The sequence below is a fragment of the Suncus etruscus genome, chromosome 1 (genome assembly GCF_024139225.1).
Source record: "Suncus etruscus isolate mSunEtr1 chromosome 1, mSunEtr1.pri.cur, whole genome shotgun sequence".
Taxonomy (NCBI): Eukaryota; Metazoa; Chordata; class Mammalia; order Eulipotyphla; family Soricidae; genus Suncus; species Suncus etruscus.
This window is the reverse complement of record NC_064848.1, coordinates 191,025,015-191,041,464: the sequence shown is the minus strand read 5'-3', so window position 1 is coordinate 191,041,464 and position 16,450 is coordinate 191,025,015. Positions and strand designations below refer to the sequence as shown.

At 52.0% G+C, this 16,450-nt stretch overlaps 1 protein-coding gene across 1 annotated transcript in view; it reads left to right on the top strand.

Annotated features, from left to right (window-relative positions):
• The first annotated feature begins 1,272 nt into the window (after positions 1 to 1,272).
• Positions 1,273 to 16,450, top strand: part of MPP3 (MAGUK p55 scaffold protein 3) — a 30,730-nt gene continuing 15,552 nt past the window's right edge. The window contains exons 1-10 of the mRNA XM_049779335.1: positions 1,273 to 1,288; positions 2,384 to 2,445; positions 2,643 to 2,761; positions 3,055 to 3,132; positions 4,682 to 4,762; positions 4,894 to 5,031; positions 9,498 to 9,579; positions 10,931 to 11,016; positions 12,182 to 12,256; positions 16,166 to 16,362. Coding sequence (XP_049635292.1) covers positions 2,421 to 2,445; positions 2,643 to 2,761; positions 3,055 to 3,132; positions 4,682 to 4,762; positions 4,894 to 5,031; positions 9,498 to 9,579; positions 10,931 to 11,016; positions 12,182 to 12,256; positions 16,166 to 16,362 — 881 coding nt within the window. The 5' untranslated portion in view covers positions 1,273 to 1,288; positions 2,384 to 2,420. The remainder of the gene's footprint in view (positions 1,289 to 2,383; positions 2,446 to 2,642; positions 2,762 to 3,054; positions 3,133 to 4,681; positions 4,763 to 4,893; positions 5,032 to 9,497; positions 9,580 to 10,930; positions 11,017 to 12,181; positions 12,257 to 16,165; positions 16,363 to 16,450) is intronic.

Below are 16,450 nucleotides of genomic sequence, written 5' to 3'. Positions count from 1 at the left end.
ATTCCTGAGGCCAGCAACATCGACCCCCGCTGAGTTGGGGTGGAGGGCTTGTTAGAAATTCAGCCCCTGGCGAGACCTCCAGCCCTCCCCAGCCCTGTGTGACTCATAAAAACATTCCATTTTGAGAAGCACCAGCGCAGATTCATTTTGAGGAGATGGGAGATGTCAGCATGATATGCTGGGCCACCAACGGGCCATCCTCCCAGGCATGGCAGTCCTGGGGACCAGGGGGTGAGGGAGGGAGGGAGGGTGGGTGGACCCATTCCCTCTTCTCCCTTGACTAATAAGCGACACTTAGTCCCAGACTAAACCTTGCAGACTCGGGTCCCCTTGCAGATCCGTGCTGGGTGTTCTTCCTACCAAGAGAAACAGAAACGCAGGGCCGGTGCATCCCGCCCCTCTGGCTCTTCCTCCGCCTCCCATACCTTCTTTTCCCCCACTCCTGAGACTCAGTTTCCCCAGTAAGGAGCCCCAGCTTTCTAGCGCTGGGTCTGGCAAGATAGCCTCTGAGACCCGAGGACCGCCTGGAGCGTGGAAAAAAGCAAAGATAAAAGTCAGCGGGGGATGCGCTCTGCTTTCTGGGCGCACAGTTTTTCGAGAGCCCATCCCCGCACCCCCACCCCACCTCCAGCATTTCCCACCCCACCACGATCAGGCAGGCGGACCAAGCAAGCCCTGCGCCCCCTCCCCAGCTTGCTTCTCTCCCTGCGGGCCAGCGCGGGGCCGATCGATCTCTCCCAGCGTGTAGCATTGTTACAATCAGTTATCCTCGCGTACAGGGTCCTAGCTTCCGACCTGCTGTGGGTGGGGTATGGGAGGAAGATCCCCCCTCTAATCCAGGACGCCCCCCGCCCGGCTGTGAACCTTTAGGGAAGCCCCAGCCACCCCCCAAAGCACGGTGCCTTGGCCCTTGCAAAGGACACTCCCGATGTTTGCAAAACGGAATGATGCGTTCCACCCGCGGTCGCCCCTGCACGCGCCGGGGGTGTACGTGCGGGCAGAAGGGGGGGGACGGGTGAAGTCGGGGGGAGTGGGGTGGAGACCCCCCAGAGGAGGGGAGGGTGAGGGCGCGGGAAAGCTGAGCCGGGGCCAGCAGGGTGGCCGGGGGGGCCCGACGCGGACGATCGCCGCCCCCCCACCCGCCGCCCCCTTTTCCCGCTCGCACCCCGCCCGCCGAGGCCGCCGCAGGGAGCGGCCGGGAAGGCGGAGCCGCGCGGCGCGGCCGAGGCTCGGGCACCCGCGCGACTCCCGCACGGCTAGCGGAGCCCGCTGGTCCCGGCGCGCGCAGGTAACGGACAAGGGACCCGGGGCGCGGAGGAGGGGCCTAGACCCCGCCTCTCGGGGTGGGGGTGGCCCCAGCTGTCGGGGGGTCCCCTGGCCCCCCTGAGTGGGGAAGGGGGCGCGCAGTCTCTGCCCCGCGACTCCCCCCCACCCAGACCCCCCGCAGCTTTCCGGGCACCCCAGAACCGGGTCGGGCCCTGGAGCGCACCCCCCTTTCTCCAGCTCCATCCCAGCCAGCTGCGCGCGCTCTGCTCTTCGGGGTGGCCCCACAGTCCTTCGCAAGGCGCGTGTTGGGTGGGCCTCCAGGGGGGACTTGGGGGCGCCCCCCGAAGGTGCGGGTGAGTCCGACGGGCGTGCGGCGGGAGGGGGGCCGGAAGGCGGGGCTGCTGTTTTTGGGGGGCTTTGAGAGGTGTCTGTCTGTCTGTCTGTCTATCCCCATGGCGCTCGGGTTCCATGTTTGCTAATGAATGAATATGAATCGTGGCTCTCCGGGATCACACTCAGTCACTCCCCCCCCCCCACTTTTTGAAGTCCACGTGCAGAAAGCACCGTTGGTTGGGGGGAACCCCAGAGATAGGACTCCCCCTTCCTGCCCTAGTAGAAAGTCCACTCTTCTCTCTGCTGCATCTCTGTATACTCTACCCTGATTCGGGGTTGTCCCTTCTGGGTAGGTCCTCCAGATAGAGAGGAATTGGGAATCCCATAGCTCCCCAGGTACTTTTGAGAGGTGTCACCTGCTGGATCCCAGCTATGGAGGTAAGGGCGAAGATGGGACTATCAGAGATCTGGTGAACTGGAGACACCCAACTTTGACTCTTTCCTCCTCGGCCGAAGCAGTAGGGGAATATTAGCAGCTTGTCTCAGGCCAGTTGTGCGGATCAGGACAAGTGGGTGTGAAATCAGTCTGCACAGCTGCTTGGCACATTGCGTGGGGGGGAAAGGGAACACTCAGCAAAAATGGGGGGCACTCAGCAAATCCGTGTTTTCTTTACATCTTTGGGAAACAGTGAGCAAGCTTACCAGACCCCAGACCCTTCACCCCAACTGGTCCCTCACACATTGGGGTGTGTGTGCGAGTGGCTGATTTTCCTGCTTCTTCCAGCATCCACAGGCAGAGCTGGGGACTCTGACCGGCAGACATGCCGGTGCTGTCTGAGGATTCTGGTGAGTATCCCCCATCTCTCCTGTCTCCTGTCTCCCCAAGATTGCCAGTCCAAGGCTGGACTGACAGAGCCAACTGTACCCCAGTCTCCAGGCCTGTGGGAGCTTAGGGGGGAGAATGTTCAGTGGAAGGACTGATGGGACGTTTTGGGTTCCGCTGGGGGGCCCCTTGCATGAGCTCTGTATCTTCTCTGGCCCAGGACTCCATGAGACTCTGGCGTTGCTGACCTCTCAGCTGAGACCAGACTCCAACCACAAGGAAGAGATGGGCTTCCTGCGGGACGTTTTCAGCGAGAAAAGCCTCAGTTACTTGATGAAGGTGCGTACCCACTTCCTTTTTCCCTGGGACGGTGTCCAGAGACGTAAGTCCAGAGACTTACGAGCTGCCTGGGGCTGGTGGCGGTCATCCTGGCCATTCCCTGTCTCAGCGATTCTTTCTCTGCCATTGCTCCGTGGGTGCCCACCTGCAGCTCTCAGCACCCATGCATTGGGTTGGACAGGCTGTGCAGTGTTCAGGGTGAACCCCGGTGCTGGCTCAGCTGACCCTGGCCTGATTTATTTAATTTATTCATTTAATTAATTTATATTTATATACATATATATATTTTGCAGATTCATGAGAAGCTTCGTTACTATGAGCAGCAGAGTCCCACCCCAGTTCTACACAGCGCTGTGGCCCTGGCAGAGGATGTAAGCCTGGATTTTCCTTACGTGTCAGCTCTGGTCCCTGTCCTCTGGGCTCTTCCTTCTGCCCCTTTGCTGAGCCTGAATTCAGCCTGACTCAGGGGAGGCCAGTGACAAGGTCATACTGCCTACCATATGTTCCTGAGAGTCTATGCTGTGAGAACATTCCTGTCCACCTCAGTTCCCATACTATGGAAGGCGCGGCCAGAGGAACAGGCCAAATGGGCTCGAAACCTCTGTGTTTTGGGGAGGCCCTGTGTGAGGTCATGGGTACGCAGTTCACTGCACAGACCCTCTCTCTATTCACCTTTTTCAGTTGTGTTGAAGTGCCACGATTTATAGAACTGTTTACACATGCATTATTTAAGTTCTCATGTTTAAATTTTTACTTATTTACTTATGTATGTATGTATTTATTTTGGGGCCAGACCTGTCTTTGCTCTTAGGAATTACTCCTAGCAGTGTTCAGAGCCAAATGGGATGCCGGGGAACGAATCAGGGTTTACCACATGCAAGACAGATGCCTTACCCTCTCCAACCTCTCTCTCTCTCTCTCTCTCTCTCTCTCTCTCTCTCTCTCTCTCTCTCTCTTTCTCTCTCTTTCTCTCTCTCTTTCTCTCTCTCTTTCTTTCTCTCTCTTTCTTTGTCTCTCTCTTTGTCTCTCTCTCTTTCTCTCTCTCTCTCTCTCTCTTTTGGTTTTTGGGCCACACCCTACAGCACTAAGGGATTACTCCTGGCACTGTGTTCAGAAATCGCTCCTGACAAGCTCAGGAGACCCTATGGGATGCCGGGGATTGAACCCTGCCTGGTCCATCCGGGTCGGCTCCATGCACTAAAATGCCCTGCCACTGTGCTAGTGTTCTGGACTTCATCTTTTCTCTCTCTCTTTCTTTTTAATGCTTCCAAATTTTCTGTGCCCTGGTCCTTTGGGTGGCATGTTCTAGAAAAGCTTTTCTGGGCCGGAGAGGTAGCACAGTGGTGGCTTGTCCAGGATAGATGGTGGTTCGAATCCCGGCATTCCATATGGTCCCCCGTGCCTGCCAAGAGCAATTTCTGAGTGCAGAGCCAGGAGTAACTCCTGAGTGCCACCAGGTGTGACCCAACCCCCCCCCCCAAAAAAAAAAAAAAAAAGAGAAAAGCCTTTTTGGGTGATGATTACTTTGAGCTCCTATAACAAGCTTATTTCAGTCTCGGAGTCAGCTTAGTGAAACGGGGTGCCGATCAACAAAAGTGTAGACTAACTCCACTCTAGACAAACCTGGGTATAGATGAACCCAGATACAGTCCAACCCAGATGCCAGCCAACCCTGTTGCAGCTCCTCCCGGGCACAGAGCTTCTGGCCTTTGAGACTAGTAGCCTGCCAGGTCAGCTCAGCTTCTGTGACCTCAAGCAATTCCTTCAACCTTTCCAGCCCCATTTTCTCCTTTGTAAACTAGCCTGATGGGTAGGACCCAAAAAGGAACACTGGATAAGCAAGGCCATACCAGTGCTGGGCTGAGGCCGGGGCACAGGTCAGGGTTCACAGGGGCATCAGCGTCTTTTCTTCTCCCGTAGGTGATGGAGGAGCTGCAGGCCACCTCAGTTCGCAATGAAGAGCGGGAGCTGCTCCAGTTGTTGTCCACCCCGCACCTCAGGGTAGTCTTACGCCCCTATCTGCCCCTGCCACTTGATTGGTGTGGGGACTGTTTCTCTGGCTCAAGTTCCCAGCCACCCCTGCCTGGCCAACTCCCCAGCTCTGGGCCATCCCTTCTTTGCTTTACCAACAGGCTATGCTCGTGGTGCACGACACAGTGGCCCAAAAGAACTTTGACCCTGTTCTCCCGCCTCTGCCTGATAATCTTGAGGAAGATTTTGAGGAAGAGTCTGTGAAGATTGTCCGTCTGGTGAAGAACAAAGAACCCCTGGTATGTGGCTTCTTCCCCTGGGGAAACTGGGAAGGGACCCTTTGCAGAGTGAGTGATGGCAGCCTGGTCAGGGCTGCTGCCTTTGGGTGCAGGGCACCCCTTTCTCTGGGTAGGTCTATCTAGACCTTCATTTCTGGGACTAAGTTGATTTGTGCAGTCAGTGTCTGGACAGCTGTTACAGGGCAGTCCCCATCATCATGCTCTGAGTCACAGGTTGGCTCAATATGGTGAAAGGATTACCCCAGTCTGCTGACAGTTTTTTATCTGCATCCCACCGAAGCACAGCTCTGTCAGTTTACTGGTTTAGCCTGTCCCTTTCCTGCCTGAGCACAGCATTTGGTAGTTTCCATGGGGACTGCATGACCTGCAAGGCCTAGAATTCAGCTTTCGGACTCTTCAGAAAAAGGTTGTTGGGGCTGAAGAGATAGCATGGAGGTAGGGTGTTTGCCTTGCATGCAGAAGGACGGTGGCTCGAATCCTGGCATCCCATATGGTCCCCCGAGCATGCCAAGAGCAATTTCTGAGCACAGAGCCAGGAGTAACCCCTGACCGCTGCTGGGTGTGACCCAAAAACAAAAACAAACAAACAAACAAAAAATGTTCCCAGTTCCTGGCACTGGGGGGTGATAGCTTCAGTGGTAGGTGCTTTGCATATGTGAAACTGCAGTTTAATTCCTGGAACCTGCATGGCACCATGAGCACTGTCATGGATGTCATGAGCACTGTTGGGTGACCCTGGGTCCCCTGAGGACCTCATTGTTGGGTTTGAGCACTGCTGGATGTGGCTCCCATTGAAAAGAAAATAAGTTTGCTAGTTTCTATTCTGAGAGATGTTCATCTCTTTGGTCCTGGTGTAGTGTTGATTATTAACTGGTGGGAAGGGGAAGGTGGGAGTCAAGGCACAGTTGCCAGACTTTATTTTCACCTTTCAGCTGACCTCAGATGAACTAGTTCTCAGAATAGATGAGGTGTCCGGCTCTATGTCCATATCCTCTCCTTAAAACCCCGAGGAACGGGGGATGCAGACAGTTTAGGTGTCAGGATTTTGTTTTGTTTTGTTTTGTTTTTTGATTTTTGGGCCACACCCAGTGGCGCTCAGGGGTTACTCCTGGCTGTCTGCTCAGAAATAGCTCCTGGCAGGCACGGGGGACTATATGGGACACCGGGATTCAAACCAACCACCTTTGGTCCTGGATGGGCTGCTTGCAAGGCAAACGCTGCTGTGCTATTTCTCCGGGCCCTTGTTTTGTTTTTTGGGCCATACCTGGTGATGTTTGTCCAGGTATTCACAGGAGGCAGTGATGAGCACTTCCTGGAAATGGGGGTGCTTAGGCTGAAGTCCAAAAAGGGGAACAGGAGTTTTCCAAGTGGAAAGGGGACAGGAAGTGCATTCCTTTATTTTTATTTTTGTGGGGTTTTGAACCATGTTCCTGGTGATGCTCATGGACTCATAAGTGGTGCCAGAGTTAAAACCGGGGTTGGCTACCTATACAGCAAGTTACTTGACCTCTTTGTCATCTTCTGGCCTCTGGAGGGCTTTCTTACTTGCTGAATCAGTTTGGGATGGTGAGGGCTGTGATGTGTCCGGTGTGGACAGTGGTCAGCTATTTCTGAGTAGGAGAGCACTGAGAGCCTGATTAGCCTCACTCAGATATTTTTATTTTGTGCCCATTGCTCAGATTTTTTACTTTGACCTTGAAAGCAGTGGGGAGCATGGGGAAGTTTCATAAGATTTAAATAAGAAGTAATAGGACCAGAGATGTGACTCAACAGGAGAACACTTGCCTTGCATGCAGCTAACCTCATTGTGACGCCAGTTCTGTGTGAGGCCCTGGTTCCATAACTGACACTTCCAGAAAAAAATAAGAAAGAAGAAATGTGAGGGACATGGGGGTTGGAGCGATAGGACAGTGGGTAGAGCCTTGGCTTTGAATGAAGGTTCAATCCTAGGTTCAATTCCTGGCATCCCATTTGGTTCCCAAAGCCCTGCCAGATGATTCCCTGAGTGCAGAGGCAGGAGTGTGCTCTGAACTTACCATTGCCAAGTGTAGCCCCAAACAGAAAAACATTAAGAAGGTCACATTAGTGCTTGCACGAAGTATGCCTGGCTTCCTGGCTGCCTTGGTGGGTGAGATTAGGTGGGGCTGCGGCCCTGATGCCAGAGGTTCAGAAACAAGTCTCGGTGAGACTGTGGGGGTGAGGGAAGAGAAACCCAGAAACATTCTGATAAATTACTCTCACATCATGACCGCCTGGGATTAGAAAGGCATTGGGGTGGTGCCTCGGAGGAGGCGTGATGGACTGGCTGGGAAATTTGGGCACTACTCGAGGGAACAGATGTGGAGGAGCTTAGGAGTTTGAGGTCAAGAGCAGAGATGATTGGGGTGATAGACTAAGGTGTCCAGAGCCATAGACTGGGCAGTGCCAGCCTCTAGAAAGGGGTTAACATCACATATGAGGGGCAGGAGAGGACTCAAAAGACTGGAACACCAGGTTCATGGTGGTAAACCAGGTTCAATCAATCCCTGGCATTTCAGGGTGCCCCAAAGCACTGCAAGGAGTGACCCCCTTAGCACTCCTGAGGGGGTGGTGTTCCCTTCCAAAAAGAACATAGTGGTAAAACATTGACAGAGTGAGGCCAAAGCTCCTGGCATTTTTTTTTGATCACCATTTAAAGACAAAGCAGGACTGAACAAAGGAGGAAAACTGTCATTGAGAGAACCTGACTGGGCAGGAAGGACGTCTCCAGGGTGCAATGAGGAGAGAAGAGAGAAGATGGAGGGGGTGGCAATTGGTTGGTACATTGGCAGTGCAGGGGTGAGATGCTGGGGGCAGGAAGCCCTTGAGGGAGAGACAGCTGCTGCTTTCAGAATGAAGTTCCTCTAGCTTGCTCTGGAGGAAGGAGGGAAGGAGAAAACAGGCTGCTGCCCGAGGGGGTGCCAGCCCTAGCGGATGGGAGGGACATGAACATATTTTTAGGAGCAGCGAAGGAGCCTGTGGTGAGGTGACATTGAGAATCCAGGAAAGGGAGGGAGAGGGGAGCAGGATCAGGCTAGAGGGGAGGAGCCCCTTCTCTGCTCTGTGGACCAGTAGGCGGGGACTGAGCTGTTGGAAAGTATGAAGGTCTAGGAGTGAGACATCAATGGGCTCTGAGCTTTCCTTTCCAGCAAGAGGGCTGTGCATTTATACAGGGGATTGGACCAGAGTTAACTGGGTGGTAGTGTATGCACAGTGGTCATCAGTAGTAACTGGGTGACATTTACTGAGCATTTACTATGTGCTAGTTGTGTCTTGGACCGTTATGTGATGTAACCCAGCCCGGCCTTGAATTTCCACGCCCCAGAAGAGAGACTCCAAAGATCAAAGCCAGGGTGAAGGATAGCACAGCAGGTAGAGCATTTGCCTTGCATTCTGTGGACCCAGGTTCAATCTCCGGGATCCCAAATGGTCCCCTGAGCCTGCCAGGAGTGAGTCTGAGTGCAGGGTCAGGAGTAATGCCTGTGCACAGTCAGGTGTGGTCCCCATACAAAAACCAAAGATCAAAGCTTTTCTTGCTAAATTGACTTGGCCAAGAGGATTCAAACCCAGGAGAGACTTCCTTGTGGTGGGTTCTAAACTCACTCATTCCATCCTCCCTGCTGGGTCTTTGGCCAAAAAAGCTATGACTGCATTTTTTCTCTGTTACTCTGTCACTCTCACTGTGTTGTACGGGCCAAGTCCTGGTTTCAAAACACTGGCAGGGAGGCAGAATTGGTTCTTCTTGGCAATCATGGAAGGCCCGGTAACCTTGTGATTAGTTCAAGACAGGCTGGGGTTGCTGGAATAGAATCTTGCCTTTGCTAGCTGTGATGGCCTGGGTAGGGAGCTGTGGAACAGGGTGACCTTGAGTCTTCTCCAGGCCATTGTCTCCTCCTGAGCTGGGTTCACAGCACTCATGCAAAAGCGTAAAGTGTTTCCCTACCTGAACAGAGAGGCTGAGTTGCTTTTTACTCGTTTATTTTTTTGTTTGTTTTGGGGCCACACTTTTGGCGCTCAGGGTTTACTCATGGCTCTGTGCTCAGAAATTGCTCCTGGCAGGCTCAGGGGACCATAGGGGATGCCAGAGATCAAACCTGAGTCTGTCCCTGCAAGGCAAATGCCCTACTGCTGTGCTATCTCTCTGGGCCCTACTTTTTTTTGGGGGGGGGCATACCCATCAGCACTCAGGGGTTCCTCCTGGCTCTACGCTCATAAATTACTCCTGGCAAGCTTGGGAGACCATATGGGATGCCGGAATTCAAACCACCATCCTTCTGCATGCAAGGCAAACACCCTACCTCCATGCTATGTCTCTGCCCCCCCCCTTTAATCTTTTTGACACGCGCCTCCTTAGCATGTGGAAAGGTCCTCATGGATCTTTCTGGGGTGGCAGAGGGCAAGACTGGGTGATTTGATGGGTCTTGGAACCTGCTCTGTTGCTTACACAGGGTGCCACCATCCGACGGGATGAACACTCTGGGGCTGTGGTGGTGGCCAGGATCATGCGAGGGGGTGCAGCAGATCGGAGTGGTGAGTGGCTAAAAACCTGGTTTGGTAGAAAAGGAGCCATCATGTCCCATTCTTTGCTGTTTGGAGTCGGGTGTCCCCTGCCTGTTTGATTACCTATTTGGAATGGTTTTTGCTCTTTAAGTGGGGCTGGAATTTTCTTCTCCTTGCCAAGCCTTATAGAACTCTTCATGGCTTGAACAGATCCTAGATGGGAGCTCTATGGATGTAATCCGGAAGGCTCCTATGTCTGTGGTGGGTGTCAATAAGCTATAATGTGGGTGAGCTGATAATTTTGAAGAGGGGCACTGTGACACCATTGCCTGACACCCATTAACCTTGGCAAACTCCTTACCTCAGGGGAGGGAAATTTATATCCTGGATTTGTTTGGGTGGAATCATATTGAGAATCACTAGAGCGTGGAAGAAATACTAAGTTGGGAAGCTCATCTCCTGGTATGTCCTGAACACCCCCAAAAATGTGATGATTGTGGGAGTTGATTGTGGAGAATCTCAGACCAGAGCATATTAAAGTGATGAGCACATGGATCTCTTGAACTTCCCTAGAAGATAGCATCTGATTGAACAGTTTTTTGGGGGGCCTTTACTATACCCCTAACCATTTCCCAGTGATGCCAGGCTACCAGACCAGTGTTACCAGCAGCAACAAATCAGACCTGCTGTGCAGAGGCATGTGTTACTTGGGCAGAGCCCACTGGGAACTGTTTGACAGCCCTGATGGTTTCTCTGGGGATTTTGAAATTTCTTTGGTAGGATTTGAGACAGACCTTTACAGCGTGTGCCTTCAACCTTACCAAGGGAAATTTCTCGATCTTTCCAGGAAGCAAAAAGTACACTCTTTGCTTCAAAACAGCTGCCTTCCAGCCAGGACAAAGTACAGGGTTTGGGCTCGTCTGATCCTTGGCAAGGCTTGTCTCTGGGTGTGGCCTTGGAAGCCTGAGCTCAGCCCTGTGTTCCCAGGTTCTTGCATTGGGACATCTGGTCTGGTGGGCCAAGAAGTACTGTTGGTTGGCTGAGTACCACTTAGGGGCTCCCCTAATTAAAAAAAAAACAACAGAACAAAACAAAACAAAAAACCAACTGAAATAAACTACAAAATAGCTGCGTTTGAGCACTGGTTCCATTATTTCTGATCTGTGCCATCTAGGACAAGCTGTACAATTTTTGGACTCTTGGCTGCCAACTCATCCCTTAGAGTCTCCATGCCTAGCCATGTACTGCTTTGCCAGGCACCCACTCAAGGAAGGACCCCAGGAATCTCTTTTTCCTATAGAGTTGAGACACCTGCAGTGGGGGGGTCTCTGCTGGCCGAGTGCCCCGAGCTCCATGCTGACTCCCAGCCCTGTTGTCCTAGGCCTGGTTCATGTGGGAGATGAACTCCGAGAAGTGAATGGGATCGCCGTCCTGCACAAGAGGCCTGATGAGATCAGCCAGATTCTGGTTTGTGTGTTTGCGTCAATGGCTTCTTCCCCATCACAGAAGCCACAGCCTGGAGTGGGGCCCTTCTCCAGCTCTGCTCCCCATTTGCACGAGGAGGTGGCAAGCACTGGGTCCTTTGAGGGGCCCATGGGTCAGAGTTTAGGAGAGGAACTTCCATATTACCATCATCTCTCTGACCTTGTGGCCAACTTCCTCTCCCAAGGACCTTTCCAGAAGACCCTTCCCAAGGGGGTAGAGATGGTAGAACAGGAAACGGAAATAGTGCAAGAGATTGGAGAGCCAGAGTTTGGGCTCTGTGGGTCCTGGTCAGAAGCTGGCCTTGTCCTTTCTAGCCAAGGAGGAAATCTGAGATTCTATTTCCTTCCGTGGAAAGGAGGATATGGGATGGCATCTTTCCCAGTGTGGGCCTAGCACTAGGACACCATATTTGGCAAGGATTTGGGGCTTCACCACTTTTGGGGGTTCCAGGGATCTGGTACTGAGGCAGAACCACCTTTTCAGATCGTCCTTAAAATTCAAGTCCAGAGAAAAATACATTGTGGGGGGAAAATAAGCCCAACACTTGTGTGTTCCCTTGATCCTCGGGCATCCTTCCGGGTGCTTTGTAAACTCCCACTGGTTCCAGGGAGCCAGGAACAGGATGAGATGTGGGAACAGGTGGCCCTTAGAAGGACTTGTTCACGCCCTTCCTGTAGGAGACTCCGGGTACAGGCAGGGCCTGGCCCATATGCCCTTTCCCTGGGCCTGGAGAAGCAGGGCCCAGGAGAATAGGGCTGAACTGTACTGAGGCTGTTGGACACTGGTCTTCAGGCTCTTCTGCTGGGGCTGAAGAATAGCATTGGATTGGGGGAAGACTGTGACCAGAAACTGAAAGCAGACCCCCATGAGGCTGGAAGTAGGAGGAGGCCACTGAGCAGGGTGGTTCCCATCTTTCAGGAGAGGGAATGGGTGATGGTGAGTGTGAGTGTGTGGGCCTTGGGTATTTATTCAAACAATTCATGACCCTTGATCAGGCAGGAACGTCTGAGTTTGGTTTATATGTCCCTAGGAATGGATGGGTTCACTGGAGGGAGAGAGCAGGTCAAACAGTCCTTATGGATGGTTGGGCCCTAACTCAGGGGTTCAGATGCCTGGAAGGTGACCCATTGGGCCCCGCTCTTTTCAGGCACAGTCCCAGGGATCCATCACTTTGAAAATCATCCCAGCCACCCAGGAGGAGGACCGTTTAAAGGAGAGCAAGGTATGACTGGGCTGGAGGTGGGGTGGGACACCCCAGCCTGGGAGGCCATCATGCAGAGAGAGTTTAGTTGTAGAGTCTGGCCTTCATCTTTGACCCTGTCCCAAATGATTCCTACTTTGCTTTCTGCCTTCAAATGGATTTGCTGGCACTTGCTCCTGAAGAGGTTATTTTGATAGAAATCCAATGGAGTGTATTGGCTTCAGGGCCAAAGAAATACTGTAACTGCCATATGTGGAATTCTTCCTTGAACCAATGTTTTAGGGGGCACCTCCTTAGTGCCAGGTTCTCTTCCAGATGCTAGAGTTGGGAATGGTTCTTTCCTCTAAGAATTCTGAGTTCGGAAGGGGGACTGGGGAACAAGGCTTTTATTGCTCCCTGAAAATGACTTCAGGAAGTCATTGTCTTGGGCACCCCAGAAAGGCTCATGGAGCAGGGGTGTTGGAAGTGAAGCCTGAGGTGGTGAAGATGGGTTGCACTCCCCTGCTGAAGAGAAGGTTGTGTTGTGCAAGGCAGGTTCTGGATTATTCACTTATAAGCTGAAGGAATGAAGTAGGTGTGTTTGGAGATTTGTGAGAAATACTCTTCGAGGCCTCTGTCTTTATATTCTGGGGCTGCACTGGGTGATGCTCAGGATTTTCTTCTGTCCTCAAGAATCACTCTTAGTGGGAATTAGGGGACAATACTGGGTGCCTAGGATCGAACCTGGATCTGTTGCACACAAGGCAAGCCTTACTTTACTATCGCTCTGTCCCCAAGGCTGTGTCCTGAATGACTTGATTACATGAAGGGTTTTGGCATAATCTTTGCCTAGTTTGGAAGGCCTCAGAAGTAGAACCTGAGATGAGATTTCAGGAACCCCTAGATATGTAGAACTGGGCTGACAAATTTCAGTAGCTTGACTTGGCTTGGATCTCTTCTGACATTAGTTGTGAAGCTGAGAGATTGGGCTATTGTTTACATGGTGAGAGCTGTAGAGGTGGCTACTGGGGCTTCAGGCTGTAGAGAGACTTGTGGAGGCTGCGCACCCCAACTCCAAAAAGACCCAGAGTTCTCGAAAACTGGTGTACCTGGCATTTTCATCAGCTTAGTGTCTTGGCAGAGATTTGTCATGAAGTGAAGATGGTTTATATGGAGGTGACTGTGGTGTGTGGGTAATGCTGCTGGGGCTTCATTAGGTCAGGAACTTAGCCCATCCTCCTCCTGAAGGCACCTCAGAATTTTCAACTTGCAAAACAGTGTACCCATGAGTTTTAGTGTCTTGGTTCACAATTCTCCCAAGATTAATTGGGAAGCTAGACTGTTGTTTACATGGTGTGTCTGTGGGACACCTGATGGTATTTTTTTTTTAAATTACAGCTTTCATATGACTGTTTCTTATTTGTACCCTATGTTCAAATCTCAGGATGTACTTAAGATGGGAATGATTCTTCATAGGACAGACCAACGGGATCTTCCCAGGATGCTATTTTTGGTTTCACCTTGAAATAGAGAGCTTGGGGGGCCGGGAAGGTGGCGCTAGAGGTAAGGTGTCTACCTTGCAAGCGCTAGCGTAGGACGGACCGAGGTTCGATCCCCCGGCGTCCCATATGGTCCCCCAAGCCAGGGGCGATTTCTGAGCGCATAGCCAGGAGTACCCCTGAGCGTCAAACGGGTGTGGCCCAAAAACCAAAAAAAAAAAAAAAAAAAAAAAGAAATAGAGAGCTTGGTGGAGCTGGAGAGATAGCATGGAGGTAGGGTGTTTGCCTTGCATGCAGAAGGACGGTGGTTCAAATCCCGGCATCCCATATGGTCCCCCGAACCTACCAGAAATGATTTCTGAGTGTAGAACCAGGAGTGACCCCTGAGCATTGCTGGGTGTGACCCCAAAACCCCCCAAAAATAGAGAGCTTGGTTTTGCAGGGCAGAATGGGAGACCATCCCCTTAGCCCTTGTTTTCTAAATATTTCTTTCTGGAGGTACCCCATCCCAGGGTTACTCCTGGCTTTGTGCTCAGGGATTACTCCTGGTGAGCCCTAGAGATCATATGGAGTACCAGGGTTGAACCCAAGTCAGCCATCTGTGAGGCAAGCACTTTACTGCTGTACTATTACTCTGGCCCCCTGATTATTTCTTCTTAAGTCAGATCTTGGTCTGGACTGGCCATTAAAGATGGTTTTCTTCTGAGGGGCTGTAGCGGTAGCTCAGTGGTAGAATATTTGCCTTGCATGTTTGAGGTTCTGGATTTGATTTTAGCACCACCACCACCACCTCCCCCCCAGTGTGCATGTTCTGATGGGATTCCAGGAGCATCTGTGGCTTCATTAGGGCATCTGTCCTCAAATTCCAGGGCTAGAAAGTTTTTCCTGCTGAGTAGTCTGTCTCTCTGTTGAGCACATAAAGAAATAAGATTTGGATCTGTTAAAGGAAGTCGTCTGGCTTTTTCCATCCTATTTGCTGCTCAAGTAATTGGGCCCGAGTGGTCCAGAAACTGAAATAAATTAAATCGATGCCACTGCATTCTAGAAGAGGCACAGTGCATGAAGATGGTGTGTCTTTTCTCTATCTTCTCTGGCAGGGTAACTTCAGGGGAAAGCAAAGAGCTGGGGATTGGCTAAGTCTGGGGCAGATGAGGTGGATTGAGCTGAGAAATCTGTAATGTCAGTGACCTTAAGGGTGTCATGGTAACGAACCAGCGACTGGTAGTATTGATGTTTGTGTTTGTACTGAAACCCGGAGGTCACATAGCCGACCCAACTGCCATCTTCATTAGGAGGTCTGTCAGACACTGGGGGTTCCTTTCAGCTCACCCTTATTGCTTTGTGAGGGTTTAGGGGCACTTTTCAGCACAGTTGACATGCTGGATTGGGAGATGTATAGACATGGGGCCTAGCTATTCATTTTTTGATTCTTATTTTCTTTTTCTCCTTCCCTTCTTCCATTGCTGCAATGACCCCGGCTTGCACACTTGGCTGCAGGGCTTTTAGTTGTGGTGCTTACACATACTTGGTTGGGTGCCAGAAATATAGCACATGAGGTAAAGCATTTGCCTGGCATGAGCTGACCCTGGCTCCATCCCTGGCACTGCATAGGGGTCTGCCAGGGGTTACTGCCAAGGAGAATCAGGAATAGTCATTGGCCCAACCCTCTAGCTCCCAAATATATACACAGACTTGTTTATGGTACTGGAGGTCCTGGAGGTCCCAAAAGGCAATCCTACTAGAGCTTAGTAGAATGGTATTGGAGATCCTGCCGGTGGCTCAGATCTGCAAGGCACTTGCTCACCATAGAGCTACCCAGGTCCTATTTATGGATCTTTGAGAAATTGTCTGACTGAAACAGCCACAATGTTGAATTCCTCTGAGAATGTGGAGGATTTCTGTTTGTTTGTTTGTTTATTTGCTTTTGGGTCACACTGGCGATGTTCAGAGATTACTCTGTCTTTGCCCTCAGGATCACTCCTGGCTGTGTTCCAGGGACCTTATGGGATTAAACCTGGGTTAACTGTGTGTGTGTGTGTGTGTGTGTGTGTGTGTGTGTGTGTTTTTTGTTTTGTTTTGTTTTTTGCTTTTGGGCCACATCCGGCTTTGCTCAGGGGTTACTCCTGGCTGTCTGCTCAGAAATAGCTCCTGGCAGGCACGGGGGACCATATGGGACACTGGGATTCGAACCAACCACCTTTGGTCCTGGATTGGCTGCTTGCAAGGGCAAGCACCGCCGTGCTATCTCTCCGGGCCCTGGGTTAACTGTGTGTAAAGCAAACACCCTACCCACTGTACTATCACTCCAGCTCCATGCAAATGCCCTTTGGGTGTATTTCTGGTCTGCTTCCCAGTCTCAAGCCTCCTCACCAGATTTCTAGTTCTTCCTCATGGTGACCGGCAGTTGTCACTTGGCTTTGCTCTGGCCTCCTCACTGAGCCTTCCCCTGCAGGTGTTCATGCGAGCCCTGTTCCACTACAACCCTCGTGAGGACCGGGCCATCCCCTGCCAAGAGGCGGGTCTGCCCTTCCAGTGCAGGCAAGTTCTGGAGGTGGTGAGCCAGGACGACCCCACGTGGTGGCAGGCCAAACGAGTGGGGGACACCAACCTTCGAGCCGGCCTCATCCCCTCCAAGCAGTTCCAGGAAAGGTGAGTCTGGCCAGGGGTGAGGGGGCTTCTGGGCTGCCTGCAGCAGATACACTCATCCTTGTCCCTGGAGGCCTGGACCCAGGATGAG